Raw genomic sequence first — 15,070 nt, forward strand, 5'->3', positions numbered from 1 at the left:
ACTAGTATTCCCCCTAGGAATGTAACAGTGTAGTCGATTAACCAATAAGCAAAAGCTTATAGGTTAAATCTGTAGACTACACGCATTCCCTCTTCCCCCGCCGCCAGTAAATTTTTTTACCAGGCTGGCCAGCAACCTGTCTCAGTCCTGGCTTGTGATGGGTTCAAGACTTACCTCCACTCGGGCGCTGCATTTAAAGTGTTGTTATGAGGTAGGCAGGTGGACAGCCCAGCTCAGTTCCGGCTCACGCTGGATCCAGGAGCTCAGACTCTCCCTCCCCAACCTCTCTCCCCCCCCCCCTCCCCCCCCCAGCCAGGGGCTGCTGCCAACCGTGTATCAGAAGCAGCAGCACGGGGCAACAGGCAGCCAGTACATAAAGGAAACGGCTTTTTAAACTGGCTCCCCTCACAGACCAACTCCCACCTGGCACTCCATGGGCCAGGAGTTCTCAAACTGGGGGTCGGGACCCCTTGGGATCACAAGCAGTCAGCCTCCAAAACCCTGCTTTGCCTCTAGCATTTATAACGATGTTAAATATATAACAGTGTTTTCACTTGATGTGGGGGGAGTTATAGGCTTGCTATGTGAAAGGGGTCACCCCCAGTACAAAAGTGTGAGAACCACTGCCTTTGACAGTGCATTGACAGAGGGTGCATTGCAAGCAATGCAGAAATATAAAGAAGCAGCTTTTGTGTTAAGACATCCATTATCTGAGTAGCATTCCTTCCCCTGGAAGTTGAGAAATGGAGAAAAGACAATAATAAGATGGGGATTCCCACTCACCGATCAATAGCAGAGTCTGAAAACAGTGTATGTTTTAAGTGTATGAGGAAATGCCATAGAATTGGCATTGCTGCTTGGTGATTGTTTTATGGCTGCCCAATGTGCCTTTTTGCCATAAAACCAAAAACAGAGAGGAGCAAAATGCATTGGCTACCAGGACCCGGTTGGAGCCCGAGCATGGGAAGGAAGGAGCATCTCGTTCCCCAATCCTTACTTCTACTACCTCTGTCCACCCTGCTGCTTTCCACCCAAATGGAGAGCTGTTTCTCTACTACCTTGCCAGTTTCTCTGCTACCTTGCGTATTTGACTCAAAAGGCCAAGGCAGAGAGAGTGGCACTTCACAGCCCATTGAGGTAGGATTTTCCCCTCCTCTGGATCTGGGTACTATGCTGTCAGATGGGAAAGTAGAAGGCAAGGAGAAGCTTCCCTTCAGGGCCAGCATCACTTCAGAAGCACCATCCTTACCCTCACCTTCTTGATATGCACTTATAAAGTGGCCAGAAATAATCCCTGATCCAAGCTCTGCAATCTTTTGCATACATTTACAGATATGTATATGGAATATGGCATTTTGAGGGTTGCAGGGGGGATTGAGAATCCTAATGCTTTAGAGAATGCCAAACCCTTAGGAGTATTTATTTTTAAAGGTTTAAATGTATAGAACCTAATAAAGAGATTGTACTTTTATCATCTTCCCCGTGCATGTGAATTTGATAATAGGAATATAAATAGTCCCCAATCACTTCAGTTTTAATCTTCAGTCGTTTTATGTGTGTAACATTTAGGCATACTTTGGTGGTGAAGCTCGTTGTGATGCTGAGGCTGGACAAGGAGATGATTATGATCCAAGAGAGCTTATTTGTGGTGCGTGCTCTGATGTTTCAAGGGCACAGGTAAGCAGACAAGCTTTGTACTTGTTTTCTTTTAAAGATATTTAACAGCAATTAGATTTATTCATAGTAAAATAAATGTATTTAATTTTAACAGAAGTTTCAAACATAGATAAATTACTTAAATTGTGACAGTTTAGTTTCTAATGTTATCAGCACTTTTTTTATTTCTTTCTATGCAGATGTGTCCCAAACATGGTACAGATTTCTTAGAATACAAATGCCGGTACTGCTGCTCAGTAGCTGTTTTTTTCTGCTTTGGGACAACACATTTTTGCAATGCTTGCCATGATGATTTCCAAAGAATGACAAGCATCCCTAAAGAAGAACTTCCACATTGTCCTGCAGGTAATGTTTTTTGCAGTCTAAATTACCGCAAAAGTTATTTTACAGCCAGTTATTCTATTACAAGTGATTGAGCAAATATTTTAGTAATATAGCAGAATTAATCATGTGATATCTTAAAATCAGCATTTTAGGTAATCTTCATAGGCTGGATTATTTTGTTCTGTGATTCATTTCATACTGGAAATATTGGTGTCCAAAATAGACGATGTATTATTACAGTAAAATCAATATTTCATTATATCTTTGAAACGTCCATTCTTCAGGAACTTGCCTCAGCACACTATTGGAGTTGTTTGCTGTACCACATGATGATATAATAAAGAAACTTCCTAACATTAAATAATGTACCCAGAGTTAAGTTAAGTTAATGCCTATTATGCCCGCTGGTGTGTAGGGCAGCAACGAAGGTTCTCCATTTTGATCTTCCCAGACCTGTGTACTTATTAGGGATGTTAGATATTGTGTAATTGAATAATTGCGTAACTGCTCCACAGGGGGGCAACAGCCAGTGTGTACCTGGTCCCACTTGGGATTGCAGGTAGGAGCTGGTCTGTGAGGGGAGCTGGTTTAAAAACTGGCTCTCCACAGAGATCAGCTCCAGCTTGCCGCCCCACACTGCTGCCTCTGCACAAGGCAGCAGCAGCCCCTGTCTGGAGGACCCAAGCTCCCTGCAGACAGAGGCTGCTCTGCGGCAGCCTCCCCTGTCCCTCCCCCCCATGGGTGGGCAGGCAGGCCTATGTTCATGGGGAGCCAGCTTTTAAGCAGACTACGCCCCGCTCGAAGCAATGGTTCCTGCCTGAGCCCTGCTGCCTCTAAGAGAAGCTGTAGGGGGGGGAAGACAGCTCCATAAAGCTGGCACGCATGGAGAGCTAGCTTAAAAGCCAGCTTCCCACATGTACCAGCTCCCACCTGCCCCTCTCAACTTCCATGCTGCTGTGCTTCTATCAGAGGCAGCAATGTGGGTATGAGGGGGGGCATGCAGGTCTGTGGGATCTGGGGCTTGTGGAGAGACAGCTTTTTAGCCAGTTCCCCATGGGCAGTGGCTCCTGCTCTCCCCCTTTTTCCGCCTCTGATACAGCTGCAGCAAAGGGGGAGGGGGAATGAGTGTAGTCAATAGGATTAATTGATAATCCTAGGCTTAATTAGTTAATCATGCAGTCAAATACATATTGATATCCCTAGTGCTTATCCTGCAATTATCAAGTAAAGCTCTTTGAACTGTGCTGTTCCCTTTGTTCTTGGGATCATCTTATGCTCATGGATCTGATGATCTCACCAGAATTGGCAATTTTAATATTATGTCTCATGTGCTCCCTATAGCTTTTTACATATTGTTTAGTGTAGTGTTAGAAGTTTACTTTTGCTCAAATTATCTAAGTAAATACCTACTTGTACTACATTGCTTAATGTTTCACTTGTACACCGAGGAAGTAATTGTTGGCCTAACTCCTAAATTGTTCTTCAGGTAGAATTTCATATAACAAGTACCGTATATGTTATTCACATGTAAAGGTTCTTGTGTTTCACATTGGCTTTGACTGTGTTGAAGATCCATTTAAAGACATTTTAATTTTTGTAATAAAATTTTGGCTGTAAATTTTCTAAAATTTATTTGGTTTACTGTCACTAGACAACAGTCTTAATAGCCTTGTTTTTTCTTCAATTTTTTGTTTAATCCTTGACATGAAGTTGTAAGTCTTGTAGAAGTCAACAGTTCTGTCCCTTTTCATTAGGCTTTATCAAAATGCTCACAATTATTCACTCTTTGTCCTGTAAAGGTTCTAATTGTAAAATGCCTGATAGAAACTGCTCGTGTGAAAGTGGACCATTGCTACTTTTTCCTATGCTGGCAATATTTTTCACAAATCTTTTTCATCAGTGTCCTTGAATTCAAACAAACTGATTAATCTGTTTAATACTGTGTTTTTCAATACTTGTGCATTTATATTTACATAAGATTTGGAAGTTTTGAAAATGTCTTTTTCTCTTTATGCTGCATGCAGGTCCCAAAGGCAAACAACTTGAAGGAACAGAGTGTCCACTTCATGTTGTACATCCACCCACTGGTGAGGAATTTGCTCTGGGATGTGGGGTTTGCAGAAATGCTCACACTTTTTAGACTATAATTTTTTTACCAGAGCAAAACAGTTGTCCTCATCCCATAAGTGTCCTAAACAGAATAAGTACAGTCAGGATGAGGATGGGACCATTTCATAACCCAGGAAAAAGGAACAATTTACAGTGCAAGAAGGATGCCAAATACTATGTCCATGCTGTGAGAAATTGATATTTTTTGAACCAAGACATCAAAAATTGTGAGGTGTTTGCATGTGGCCATTACAGTCATCGGCTATGAAGCATTGAACATTTACAAATAAGTAATTGCTATTAAAGGATCTCTGTGTCTGTGGACTATGAATGATGCTGGCTTTCAAACGAAGAAAAAACAACTGATTATTGTATACTGACTTTTTGTAATCCTGTACAATTGTAACTGCATCACGGGTGGGGGTGGGAAAGAGGAATATTCTCGTTTATTTCCTAGACTGTTACAAAAAATTGTGTTAGGAAGGCATAAATGTAACAAGTTATCACACTGTATATAAAGAATATCAATGTTTGTCCTGTATAAGAATTATTAAATTACAACAGCAGATTCATTTAAACTTCTGGGTTATGTTTGAGCCTGAAATTTTAATGAAGTGCAATACTGAGTGTGCCTCATATCTTGCAGCTGTAAACATAATGGAATGTACATGTCAATAAAACCACTGTACATTTTTATACAGTGAAAGTCTAATGAATGTGTAAGACTTTTATTTTAGATTGGCTCAAAACCAAAAATCATTTTATTTCACAAATAAAATCTATTCTTTTTTTAGGGAAGAAAATTCAAACCAACTGGGAATCTGTTGGTACTTATGGTAGTATTTTTAGATAAAGAATGTTCAAGTAAACTTTTTCCTAAGAGAAGTTGGATAATATTATTAGACTTCACATAAAGTATTATATTCAAATTGATGTAGAGGTTGATAAACAGTTCTGAAGTCTTCAAACTAATATCCTGCAGGACTAATTTTAATTGATTTGTATTTACTTTTAATTAGACTTCTGCAGATACGCTCTTCTAGTAAGTATGAACTCATGCCATAAGTCCAAAAAATGTTTTGTCAGTGTTGTCCATTGGAGCGTACATGCATCCTCCATATCCTCACAGCTTCCCTACCTGGGGCAGATCAAGCAATGCAGCACCAACTGTGCCAGTTCCTCTTTAGTTCCTGTGGAAGTGAGTCACAATTCAGTAGTGTCCACAGCAACTTGTTTTAAAAATGCTAGAGCTCAGAAAATTAAAAATTCTCAAAGTAATTTTGTTCTTGGAGGGGAGCTGCTTGTCCTTGTGGTTTAGATTCAGGCCACTGCAGTCATGGCTCACAACAGTGTATTGTCCAGCCAGGGACACTTTAGACATGTTAGTGACCCTGCCTTACCAGGTTCTTGATTTGCTAACATGGTGGTTGAACCAGCAGATCTACTCGGGTTCCCTTAGTGACACCACCACCATTGCTAGTAACAGACGCATCAGATCTGGGTTGAGGCACCCATCTGGGAGACCTCCAAACCCAGGGCTTGTGGTCTCCAGAGGATATGGCCCTGCACATCTACATCAGGGAGCTTCATGCAGTTTGCCTGACTTGTCAGGATTTCCAATCATACCTCTCAGGAGATTGCATGTTGGTAATGACAGACAATATGACTGATGTTCTATATCAATAAATGGGGGGTGCACATTCCTGTCCCTTTTGTAGGGAAGCCCTGCTTCTCTGGGACTTTATATGGAGCACTCAATCCTGCTTCAAGCCTCATATCACCCAGGTGCGCAGATCTAACTAGCCAATTACTTCAGCAGGTCATTTTGGGGCCACAAGTAGTCTCTCCACCCAGGTGTCTACAACTTAATTTTCCAGTGCTGGGGCTATCCCCAGATAGACCTCTTTACCATAAGTCACAACAGGAAGTGCCAGCAGTTCTGCTCTTTTCGGAATCATAGTCCCAGTTTGACGGTAGATGTGTTTCTTTTATTGTGAACATTTCTCCAGTACGCCTTCCTGCCCTTTTCACTCTTTCACCACGTCTTCCTCAAGATCAGGAGGGATTGAGCCCATGTGATTCTGATTGTACTTCCCTGGGCTCACCAGCATTGGTACATGTCGCTTCAGGACATGCCCATACAGACTGCAATAATTCTACCCCTTTACATGGACCTTCTGACAAGACCACGGCCTTCACCAGCCAGACCTGCAGTCATTCCACCTTACGGCATGGAAGATCCATGGCTAAACTAGGGATTTGAAGGACTAGTTGACTATCCAATAAGCAAATGTTTATCAAATAGTTGACTGGATATTCGACTGGTCATCCCCCCTTGCTGTCTCTAAGATAAGAGACAGCAAGGTGGAGAGAAGAGCAGGCAGTGCCACCCGGAGCCCAGGGTCAGCTGCTCCATGCAGCGCTGCCGCTTTGAATGCTGAGGGGAGCCCGGCATCAGGCTCCTCGTGGCATTTCAAAGCAGCAGCACCGCGTGGAGCGAGGATTAGCTGGGGACTCCCCAGCTGACCCCAGGCTGCATGCAGCAATGCCAGATGGAGCCGGGGATCAGGGGGGGACTCCAGTGGCACGGCATGCCAGCTTTGAAATGTACAAAAGTCCCCAGTGGGGGCATTTCACAGAGGAAACCCAGCATAGAGCCTGGGGCCAGCACAGGACTCTGAGTCCCCCATCGATCTCAGTCTCCATGCGGTGTTTCTGCTTTGAAATGCACAAGAGCGCCACCAGGGACTCTTGCGCATTTCAAAGCAGAAGCACCACCGTGGAGCCTGGAGTCAGCAGGACTTCCCACTGGCCCCGGGGTTCCATGCCATGTTCCAACTTCGAAATGGACAAGAGCCCCCGTTGGGGCTCTTGTACATTTCAAAGGCAGAATGTGGAAGTGCTTATCGAGTAGTTGATGGAAATTCCATCGACTACTCAACTTACAAATTAATCGCTACTTAACATCCCTAGGCTGAACTCAGCCAACCTCTCTTGTTCAAAACAGGTCAGGCAGGTCTTTCTTGGCACTAGGAAGTCCTTATTGACAGCCACATACCTTGCCAAGTGAAAAAGATTCTCCATTTGGTCAGCTCAGCATTTTGTTGCAACAACAATGGTGCCTATCTCATTCATATTGGACTACTTAAGCAGCACAAATTCCCTTCTCTACCTTTCTTTTAAGGTGATATTTCTGGTAGTGATAAGGACCCTCACACTGGAGCCACCTTTCACAGTTTTTATAAAGACAAAGTACAGCTCTGCCCAAGTCCAGCATTTCTACCAAAGGTGGTCTCCAGTTTCCATGAGAGCCAGGACATATTTTTACCTGTTTTATCCTAAACTGCGCTCAAATGCTAAAGAACAGAGCCTCCACTCTGTTGATGTGCCCAGAGTGCTGGGTTTTTATATTGATAGAACAAAGTCTTTTAGGAAGTCACTGTAATTGTTTGTGGCAGTTGCAGATAGAATGAGAGGACAGTCAGTTTCCTCTCAACATATTCTGTCATGGATAGTTTCCTGTATCCAAGAGTGTTATGGTCTCACTGGCATACTTCACTGCCAACATATTTGACCAGGGCCCAACCATCCTCCACAGCATTTCTGGCTCACATCCCCACTCAAGATATCTGTAGAGCTGTAACATGGTTATCAATACATATCATTGCTATGCACAATGCAATCATGTAGCAGCCTACAGATTGGACATGCAGCGTTTCAATCAGTGAAGAACACCAATCCCACCTTTTAGACTTGGGCTTGAGAGTCACCTTATTGGAATAAACAACATATCTCAAAGAACAACAGTTACAGAAAAGTATGTAATGGTTGTTTGGGGGTTTTTTGATGCAGCTAATTTATGCTTATTTTTGGCATAACATGTATGCTATCTACTCATTTTAGGGTGGAGACAAAATTAAATGAATGATTCAGCCATACCGTTTGTGCTCTTTTCACTGACCCACAACTTTGTTGATATTTTCATAATGATTGTTTATTTATTTAGTAAGTTCCACAAGAATCCTGTTCTGCGGATAAGAATAGTAGGGGCTTGTAGCAGCAAAAATGACAAGAAAAAATAAGGCCATAATCAATGTATAGTCACTGGTCTACACTACATAGTTAAGTATATGTAAAGCAGTTTACGTTAATCTAATTATGACAGTGTACACATTAGTCTTCTACCATTGTAAATTATTGAAAATCTGTTGTGGGATTTTTTTTCTCCCAATTCTACTTATAAAACAAGTACTGAAGCAGTGAATATAGAATGCCTGACATGGAATGAACAGAGGTACATCAGCAATGTGTGAAGTGATGCACTCCACACAGGGATCAATGAAATGGAACAAACTGTCAGTGAGACATGGTGGGGAGGCAACCTAGACTGCAAAAATCCATGACAAACTAGATAAAGGAAGAAATGCCATCCTGTGTTTCTATCAAGGATAAAGCATAGGTAAAGCTGTCCAGGAAACAGAATTTCTGTCCGGGGGGCGGGGATGAGTTTTCAAAATCTGACCCATGCTGTATCAAGCCAAAACTCAAACTCAAAAACATGTTTGTGGAACTGAACATCTGTAATATTTCATGTTGTGGAAATAAAATGATCTTGGTGCCTGCGTAGCCTAGGCAGTGGGAATCAAATATGCTCCCTGGGCTTTCAAACTCCCTCTCTGCTGACTTTCCCAGTTCTCAGGGCTGCCACCCTCCCTCAGCAGTTGGCTGCTGAATGAATCCTGCTTCTCAGGCTGCCAGCCTCTCACTCTGTTGGCCTGCCAAGCTCCCATCTGTCTGGTTTCCCACATTTTCCTAATTTCGTTTACCTTTTTCTGTGACCTATACTGCCAACTTGCTGGTGCCAATTAACTCTTCTCTTGGCTCCTTTACATGTGGCCCAAATCGTCCTTCATGCTGCTTTCTCTGTTTTTATTTTATTGCAGGATGCAATGATGAAATCTAGCTCCTGGTGCCAGTAATCCTGCTCTCTTTTTAGCCTTCCTTAGGTCATTGTGCCTCTTTGTCAACCTGCTGGTTGCTTTCCTTAGGAGTAACAGAGCAACCTGCCTAGTCCATACTGCAAGCCTTCATGTGCCACCAAAATAGCCAGAATCTGTAGGTGTCCTGGACTATGGGGGGGCCACCGGGCCCTGCACTCCCATCCACAGTCAGATGTGACTCTCAGTCAACAGGTAGAACAGAAGTTTTATTCACTGACAGGGATACAGTGTACCATAGACTTGTTCACACAGGAACCAGAAGCAGTTAGTACAATCCAACTTGGGGAGAAAGGACCCCGGGCCCCCTCTCTGTATCCTCCGCCAGCTGGGAGAACTCTCACAGCCAACAACTAATCCCACAGCCTGGAGTCAGTGCCTCCCCTTCCTTTGTTCAGATTCCTGGGCAAGGTGTCACCTGGTTGCTCCCCCCATCCAGGCTCAGGTTACAGGACAACCTGAGCTATTGTGTATGTGCTAAAATGAGGAAGCTTAGGGCAGCCTTCCCCCCAGCGAGAGTCACACCCAACATTCCCATCCCCAGCTTGACACTGGTGCAGTGCCCAAGGAAACTGAGGAACACACAGAGTTACAACAGAACAGTAGGAATCACCCACCACATGAAGTGAACTGAGTGAACACAATCCCCACTACATCACAACAGGCAATTAAGTGTTTCTCCTTCCAGTGTCTCCTGCCAGGTCCACCTCCCTGGACATTTATATTGAACCTGTCAGCAGTTTTCATCCAAGTGACACTGTTTAGTGTATCTAGTTGCTGAGAGAGGAAAATTCACTACTTCATTACCTGGGTATAAAATCACTTCAGTGAGGCTTTAAAGTTAATAGATCAAGGTGCTTCAAGCATGAATGTTCATGACTAACAATGCTCTTCCCTCTCACCACGCACACACTCTTTATCCCCATGGTTTGTCTGTTTTTTCAGTATTTATGTAGCTATGCTTGCTAGAAAAGGTGAAGGGAAAGAAATGTACCTTCACTTAGAGCAAAAGGTGGTGAGTATGATGATAGCCTTTATTTCTTGGAAGTTCATTTCGTAGTCTTGGATAGTGCCACATGCACACTAGCCATTTGATTACAATAGAAGTTTTAAAAGAGCTTTAAAACACCTTCCAAAATCATTTGAGACTTTTTACACCCTTGTGAAGTATGCAAATTTCACCATTACTGAAACATCACTCATCACTATTCTGAGTGAACATAGCAGCTGTTTAAAAGTTCACAGCAACATTAGATTAGAAATTGAAGTGGAGATAGGCCATATCCACATGAAGCCTCAGGGGAACATAGTAGGAATAGAACTACCTACATTAGAATGGGGCCATGATGATGGCTTTAACACCCGTTAGACTAATAATGATATTGCATATATAGTGCACATCAGAAGCTTTAATGTTAAACTCACAGTAGGTCTTCAAATCAATGGGAACCTTGTTCTATACGCATCTTGCTGAAGGTCTCAGTTTAGAGGCCATTGCCAGGCCAGGAAGGTCTCAAAGTTACTCCCTGGCTACATCTATACTGGCAGCTTCTTGTGCAAGAACTCTTCCACAAGAGAGCATCTACACAAGAGAGAGGTGCTTTTGTGCAAGAGCATCCATGCCAGGGTAGACACTCTCTTGCGCAAGAAAACTGTAATATCCATTTTAACCATAGGGCTTTCTTGCACAAGAAATCCATGTTGCCTGTCTACACAGGCTTATTCCTGAGCGGGAGCATCATAGTTCTTGCACAAGAAGCACTGATTTCATAAATTAGAATGTCAGTGTTCTTGCGGAAGAACTCGCGGCCAGTGTAGACAGGCAGCAAGTTTTGGCGCAAAAGCAGCTGCTTTTGCGCAAGATCAAACCAATGTAGACACAGCCCCTATGTAGAACTAACTATTCCAAGAGAGACACCACATACTTCTGTAGCTTACTCCATCCCCTTTCACAGATGTTACTCAGAAAGCAGGAACAAGTAATTTCTCTACATATAATAATCAAAATAAACCAAGTATGTATCATCAGTTTAAAAAAAACTGAAATAAAATGTGACATCAATTGGCTGACATTGATATGATAGCAAGTTTACACCTGATAAATCTACACTTACTTTACAGAATTGTAAAATGTATCTTGCGCTTCACATGGTAGCAATCTCTTGTCCTTCTAACAGCCAAAACTGTTTTTCTTTGGTATCTGTCAAGATTGTCTGGGAGCGAGATCTCTTCTAAGAATACAAGGAATACCTAGAAACCAGACCAGTTTATACTTCCTTTAGTTTTTTGATGCATCAGAATCATCATCCCAAGCTGTGAATTCATTAGAATAGTATTTGTTTGATGCATCTTTTCTTAAGTCAATCTGATATACAAACACTCCAAAAAGTCTCATTTCCTTATATTTATTTCAGATTTATGAGAGTTAACTTCAGAAACAATATTTCCTTGTATAAATAATGGATCTTTCCAAGGCCAGAGAACCTGGACAAACCACAGCGGGTTGATCCAGCCTGCAGATGCCATGCTGCTTCCCTGCTCCCAGGCCAATGGAGACCTGGGGATGGGAGAGTGCGTAAAGTCTCCTCCTCCCACCAGGGGCACACAAGCGCTTAGATTGAACCACCAGCTGTTTTGAATTCTAGGTGCGGTGTGCCCCTTTCAGGGCGGAGGCAGGGGACAAGAAACTTCATGCGCTCCCCTCACCCCCAGGCCAATCATGGCCTGGGGTCAGGGGAGTGTACACAGTCTCCTCCTGCCCTGCAAGGGGCGCATGGCATTTAGAGTGAGCTGCCAGCTGTTCAGCACATTAGTTCCGAATAGTTCATCAGTTCAGAACAGCTGGTGGTTCATTCACTCTAAGCACTGTGCGCCTCTTGCAGGGCAGGGATAGGGAGTGAGAGACTGTCCAAGCTCTCCTGCCCCAGGCCCTCATTGTGTGAATTCATTAGAGTATGGAAATACACAGTAATATTTGTTGGATGAATCTTTTTTTCTTAAGTCAATCCAATACACAAACACTCCTCAAAATGTCTCATTTCCTGTTCAGATAAGCTGGCGGTTCTGTCTAGGTGCTGGGGAGCAGGGGACAAAGACTTCACATGCTCCCTCTGCCTCCAGGCCAATCTCTGGGTAGGGGGTCTGTGAGCAGGGAAGCATGGAAGTGTCCTGGCCCTGCCCCTTTTGGGGCAGCCCGGCCACTTCAAAAATGTGTGAAGTGGCCCCCTTTCTAAAATTATTGCTCACTCCTGCTTCATGATATGGTCTCTATTGATCAGGGTTTAACTATATGCACAACAGCTCAGGACAAAACAGGTCTGTGTATATTTATTTTTATTTAATAAAAATACACACACACTGGTAATTTGTGGCCTATGGCATCCCCTTCAGTAAAATGGATGGAAGTGGACTCATGGCAACGAATATGTCAAGTGCTAAACCCTACCCCACCTTGACATGCTCCCTGATCCATTTCCTGTAAGTGGAGGAAATCCTACATACCCTGCTAGTAAATAAGGCCATTCATACAAAATCCGGGGGGGGGGGGGGGGGGCTGCAGGAATGTTATGATGCTATCGGATGGGGGCTTGGCCCCAAATAGGGGCTTGTTGGCCAGGCTTCATTTTTAAATAAAGTAAAATATTATGTCCAACACAAAAGGTTTCAACATTGTCTTTATTTATAGCAGGAGTGGGGAACCTTTTTTGGTGCAGGATCTGGACGACGGGTGGGTGCAGCAGGGGGTGAGGGTTCAAGGTCTGGGTGGGAGGTAGAGTGCAGGAGCAGCGTGGGAGTAGGCTGTCTGGCCACAGGGAGAGGGCAGGAGCAAGGAAAGGTGCTGGAGCAAGCTAGTGGCAGGGAATCTGGCCAGGGGGCAGGGTGTCTGGCCAGGGAGAGAGCACAGGAGTGGGCTGGGGGGGGCAGGGTCTCTGTATGGGGAATGAGTGAAGGGGCTGGGGGTGTGGGGTCTGGACATGGTACTAGTTTTCATAACACGTTAGGCACAGTGTAACATGGCCTCCCACTGCTCCCATTTGCCAGATTCTGACCAATGGGAGCAAAGAGAGAGCCTCCAGGAAGTGTGTCCCTGTGAAGCTGTTCCCCCAGTTGAGGGAAGGAAAACAGAAGCGTGTGGAGTCATTTTTGGCTCCACTTGCTCCCTGCGTGCCGAATCTAGCAAGGAGGCTTGGGGCTTCCTGCCCCCCGCCAGAAGCTATCATTACAATCTTATGGAGAGCTATAAGGCTGTAGCGCCAGTGCTGGCTTCCTGCTGCAAGGGTAGTTCAGAGGGGGGACCTAAGCTGGAGCTCCAAAAGACCTATATCTGGCTCTCTAATGAGCCATAGGTTGCCGACCCCTGCATGAGATGATGTGCAGTTGTATGATCCTTTGATGTTGTGGCTTATATGGTGAGTGCCTCTGATAAGTGTCATTTGCATAAATGCATAGACAGAGTTGGCAACGGGGTTTATTGCAGGAATAGGTTCCTGGGTAGGGTTGCCAGATGGCTGAAACAAAAACACCTAACCCCCCCCCAAAAAAAAAACACCAGGAAAAAATTCTGCTGAAGGAAAAAAAAGGAGGGGGGGAGGAGACCAAAGTTGTTGAGCAAAAAAAAAAAGGACTCCAAGACTTTAAAACAGCCCTTTAAGAGTGAGTGCAGGGATAGGAAAAGGGGAATAGGTGAGCACTAAGACCCAGGGAAAGCATTGCTTCTCCTGGGTCAACAGCCATATGGAACCAGGTAAGCAGGGGGACTGAGGGTGTTGGGAGCTGTGGGGGAGGAGGGGAGGGTTGGGGAGTCTGGGCGCTGAGTGTTTATAGGGTTGCCACGTGCCCAGTCTTTTCGCCTCCTGGCCAGGGAAAAAAAATCAGAAAATACTGGATGTTTTAGGTGTCTGGTATTTTCTGAATTTTTTTACTAGACAAGAGGGCTACGTCTAGACTGGCATGATTTTCCGCAAATGCTTTTAACCGAAAAGTTTTTCCATTAAAAGCATTTGCGGAAAAGAGCGTCTAGATTGGCATGGACTTTTTGTGGAAAAGCATCCGTGCCAATCTAGACGCAGTTTTGCGCAAGAAAGCCCCGATCGCCATTTTTGCCATCGGGCCTTTTTTACGCAAAACAGTTTTCAGCTGTCTACAGGCCCTTTTGCACAAAAGCTTTTGCCCGAACGGGAACGTCAAAGCATTTGTGCAAGAAGCACTGATTCTGGACAGTAGAACGTCAGTGCTTTTGCACAAAATCAAGCGGCCAGTGTAGACAGCTGGCAAGTTTTTCCGCAAAAGCTTGCCAGTCTAGACGCAGCTGAGGTGACAATACCAGACTGTCTGGGTAAATACCGGACACCTGGCAACCCTAGTCCTGGGTGAATGTGTCTGAGATGTGATGTGTGGCTGCTGGAAAGAATTTGCTTCAGGTTAGCACGCTGGCTGCCTGGCAAAGGAGAATCGGTCTTTCACTTTTAAGGTAACGAGGCCTTTTCCAGAGGAAGCCACAAAACAGGGCTAGGAAGAGGTGGGAGAGCAGACATAATAACCCAGGGGTGCCCCAATTTTTTGGGTGCGCGATGCAGCTGTGTATAGCTAAAGAGGTGCTGAAAATGATGTTTGTGCCTGGTATCGCACTGCAGACACCCCGCCAGCGGCAGGGCCGCCCCTTTCCAACCTACTGTCAACAGGTGGGGAAGATCCAATAATAAGAGGGGGAGTTAAACGTCCGCACCATCCAGTCGCCCCAGGGCCACCTACCAGCGGCTGCTCCGGGGGTGGTTTGCTTATCAACCCCAACGGCTCACCATAGCTCAGCGCCCGCCACGGGACCAGCTCGCAGGGGGCGTTACTGGACCCAAACCGTCACCCAGACAACGGTTCGCCGAGCCGTTGGGCGCGAGCGACTCCGCCCGCCCTTCACGCGCAACGGGGTTGCCCCCCCGCTCGCTGCTGCCGGCGCGGGGGCGGAG

General features: G+C 44.7%; 1 protein-coding gene and 1 long non-coding RNA gene across 23 annotated transcripts in view; one reads left to right on the forward strand and one right to left on the reverse strand.

The window, feature by feature from the left end:
• MYCBP2 (MYC binding protein 2) overlaps positions 1–4,822 on the forward strand; it is a 376,578-nt gene extending 371,756 nt beyond the window's left edge. For all 19 annotated transcript variants that reach the window (XM_075918843.2, XM_075918845.2, XM_075918849.2 and 16 more), the window contains 3 exons: positions 1,570–1,677; positions 1,857–2,022; positions 4,026–4,822. In XM_075918843.2, coding sequence (XP_075774958.2) covers positions 1,570–1,677; positions 1,857–2,022; positions 4,026–4,141 — 390 coding nt within the window. In that variant the 3' untranslated portion in view covers positions 4,142–4,822. The remainder of the gene's footprint in view (positions 1–1,569; positions 1,678–1,856; positions 2,023–4,025) is intronic.
• The window catches only part of LOC112544699 (uncharacterized), a 30,618-nt gene extending 15,623 nt beyond the window's left edge, over positions 1–14,995 (reverse strand). For 3 of the 4 annotated variants that reach the window (XR_012900602.2, XR_012900601.2, XR_012900606.2), the window contains exons 1-2: positions 14,859–14,995; positions 11,222–11,357 (exon numbers count right to left, since the gene is read on the reverse strand). This is a non-coding gene — a long non-coding RNA (uncharacterized LOC112544699). Of the gene's footprint in view, positions 1–5,001; positions 5,301–11,221; positions 11,358–14,858 lie in introns of those variants that run through there. The other variant, XR_012900604.2, reaches the window with a different exon arrangement.
• Between the last annotated feature and the right edge of the window lie 75 nt (positions 14,996–15,070).

This window comes from Pelodiscus sinensis, chromosome 1 (genome assembly GCF_052426305.1).
Source record: "Pelodiscus sinensis isolate ZL-2025 chromosome 1, ASM5242630v1, whole genome shotgun sequence".
Classification (NCBI taxonomy): Eukaryota; Metazoa; Chordata; order Testudines; family Trionychidae; genus Pelodiscus; species Pelodiscus sinensis.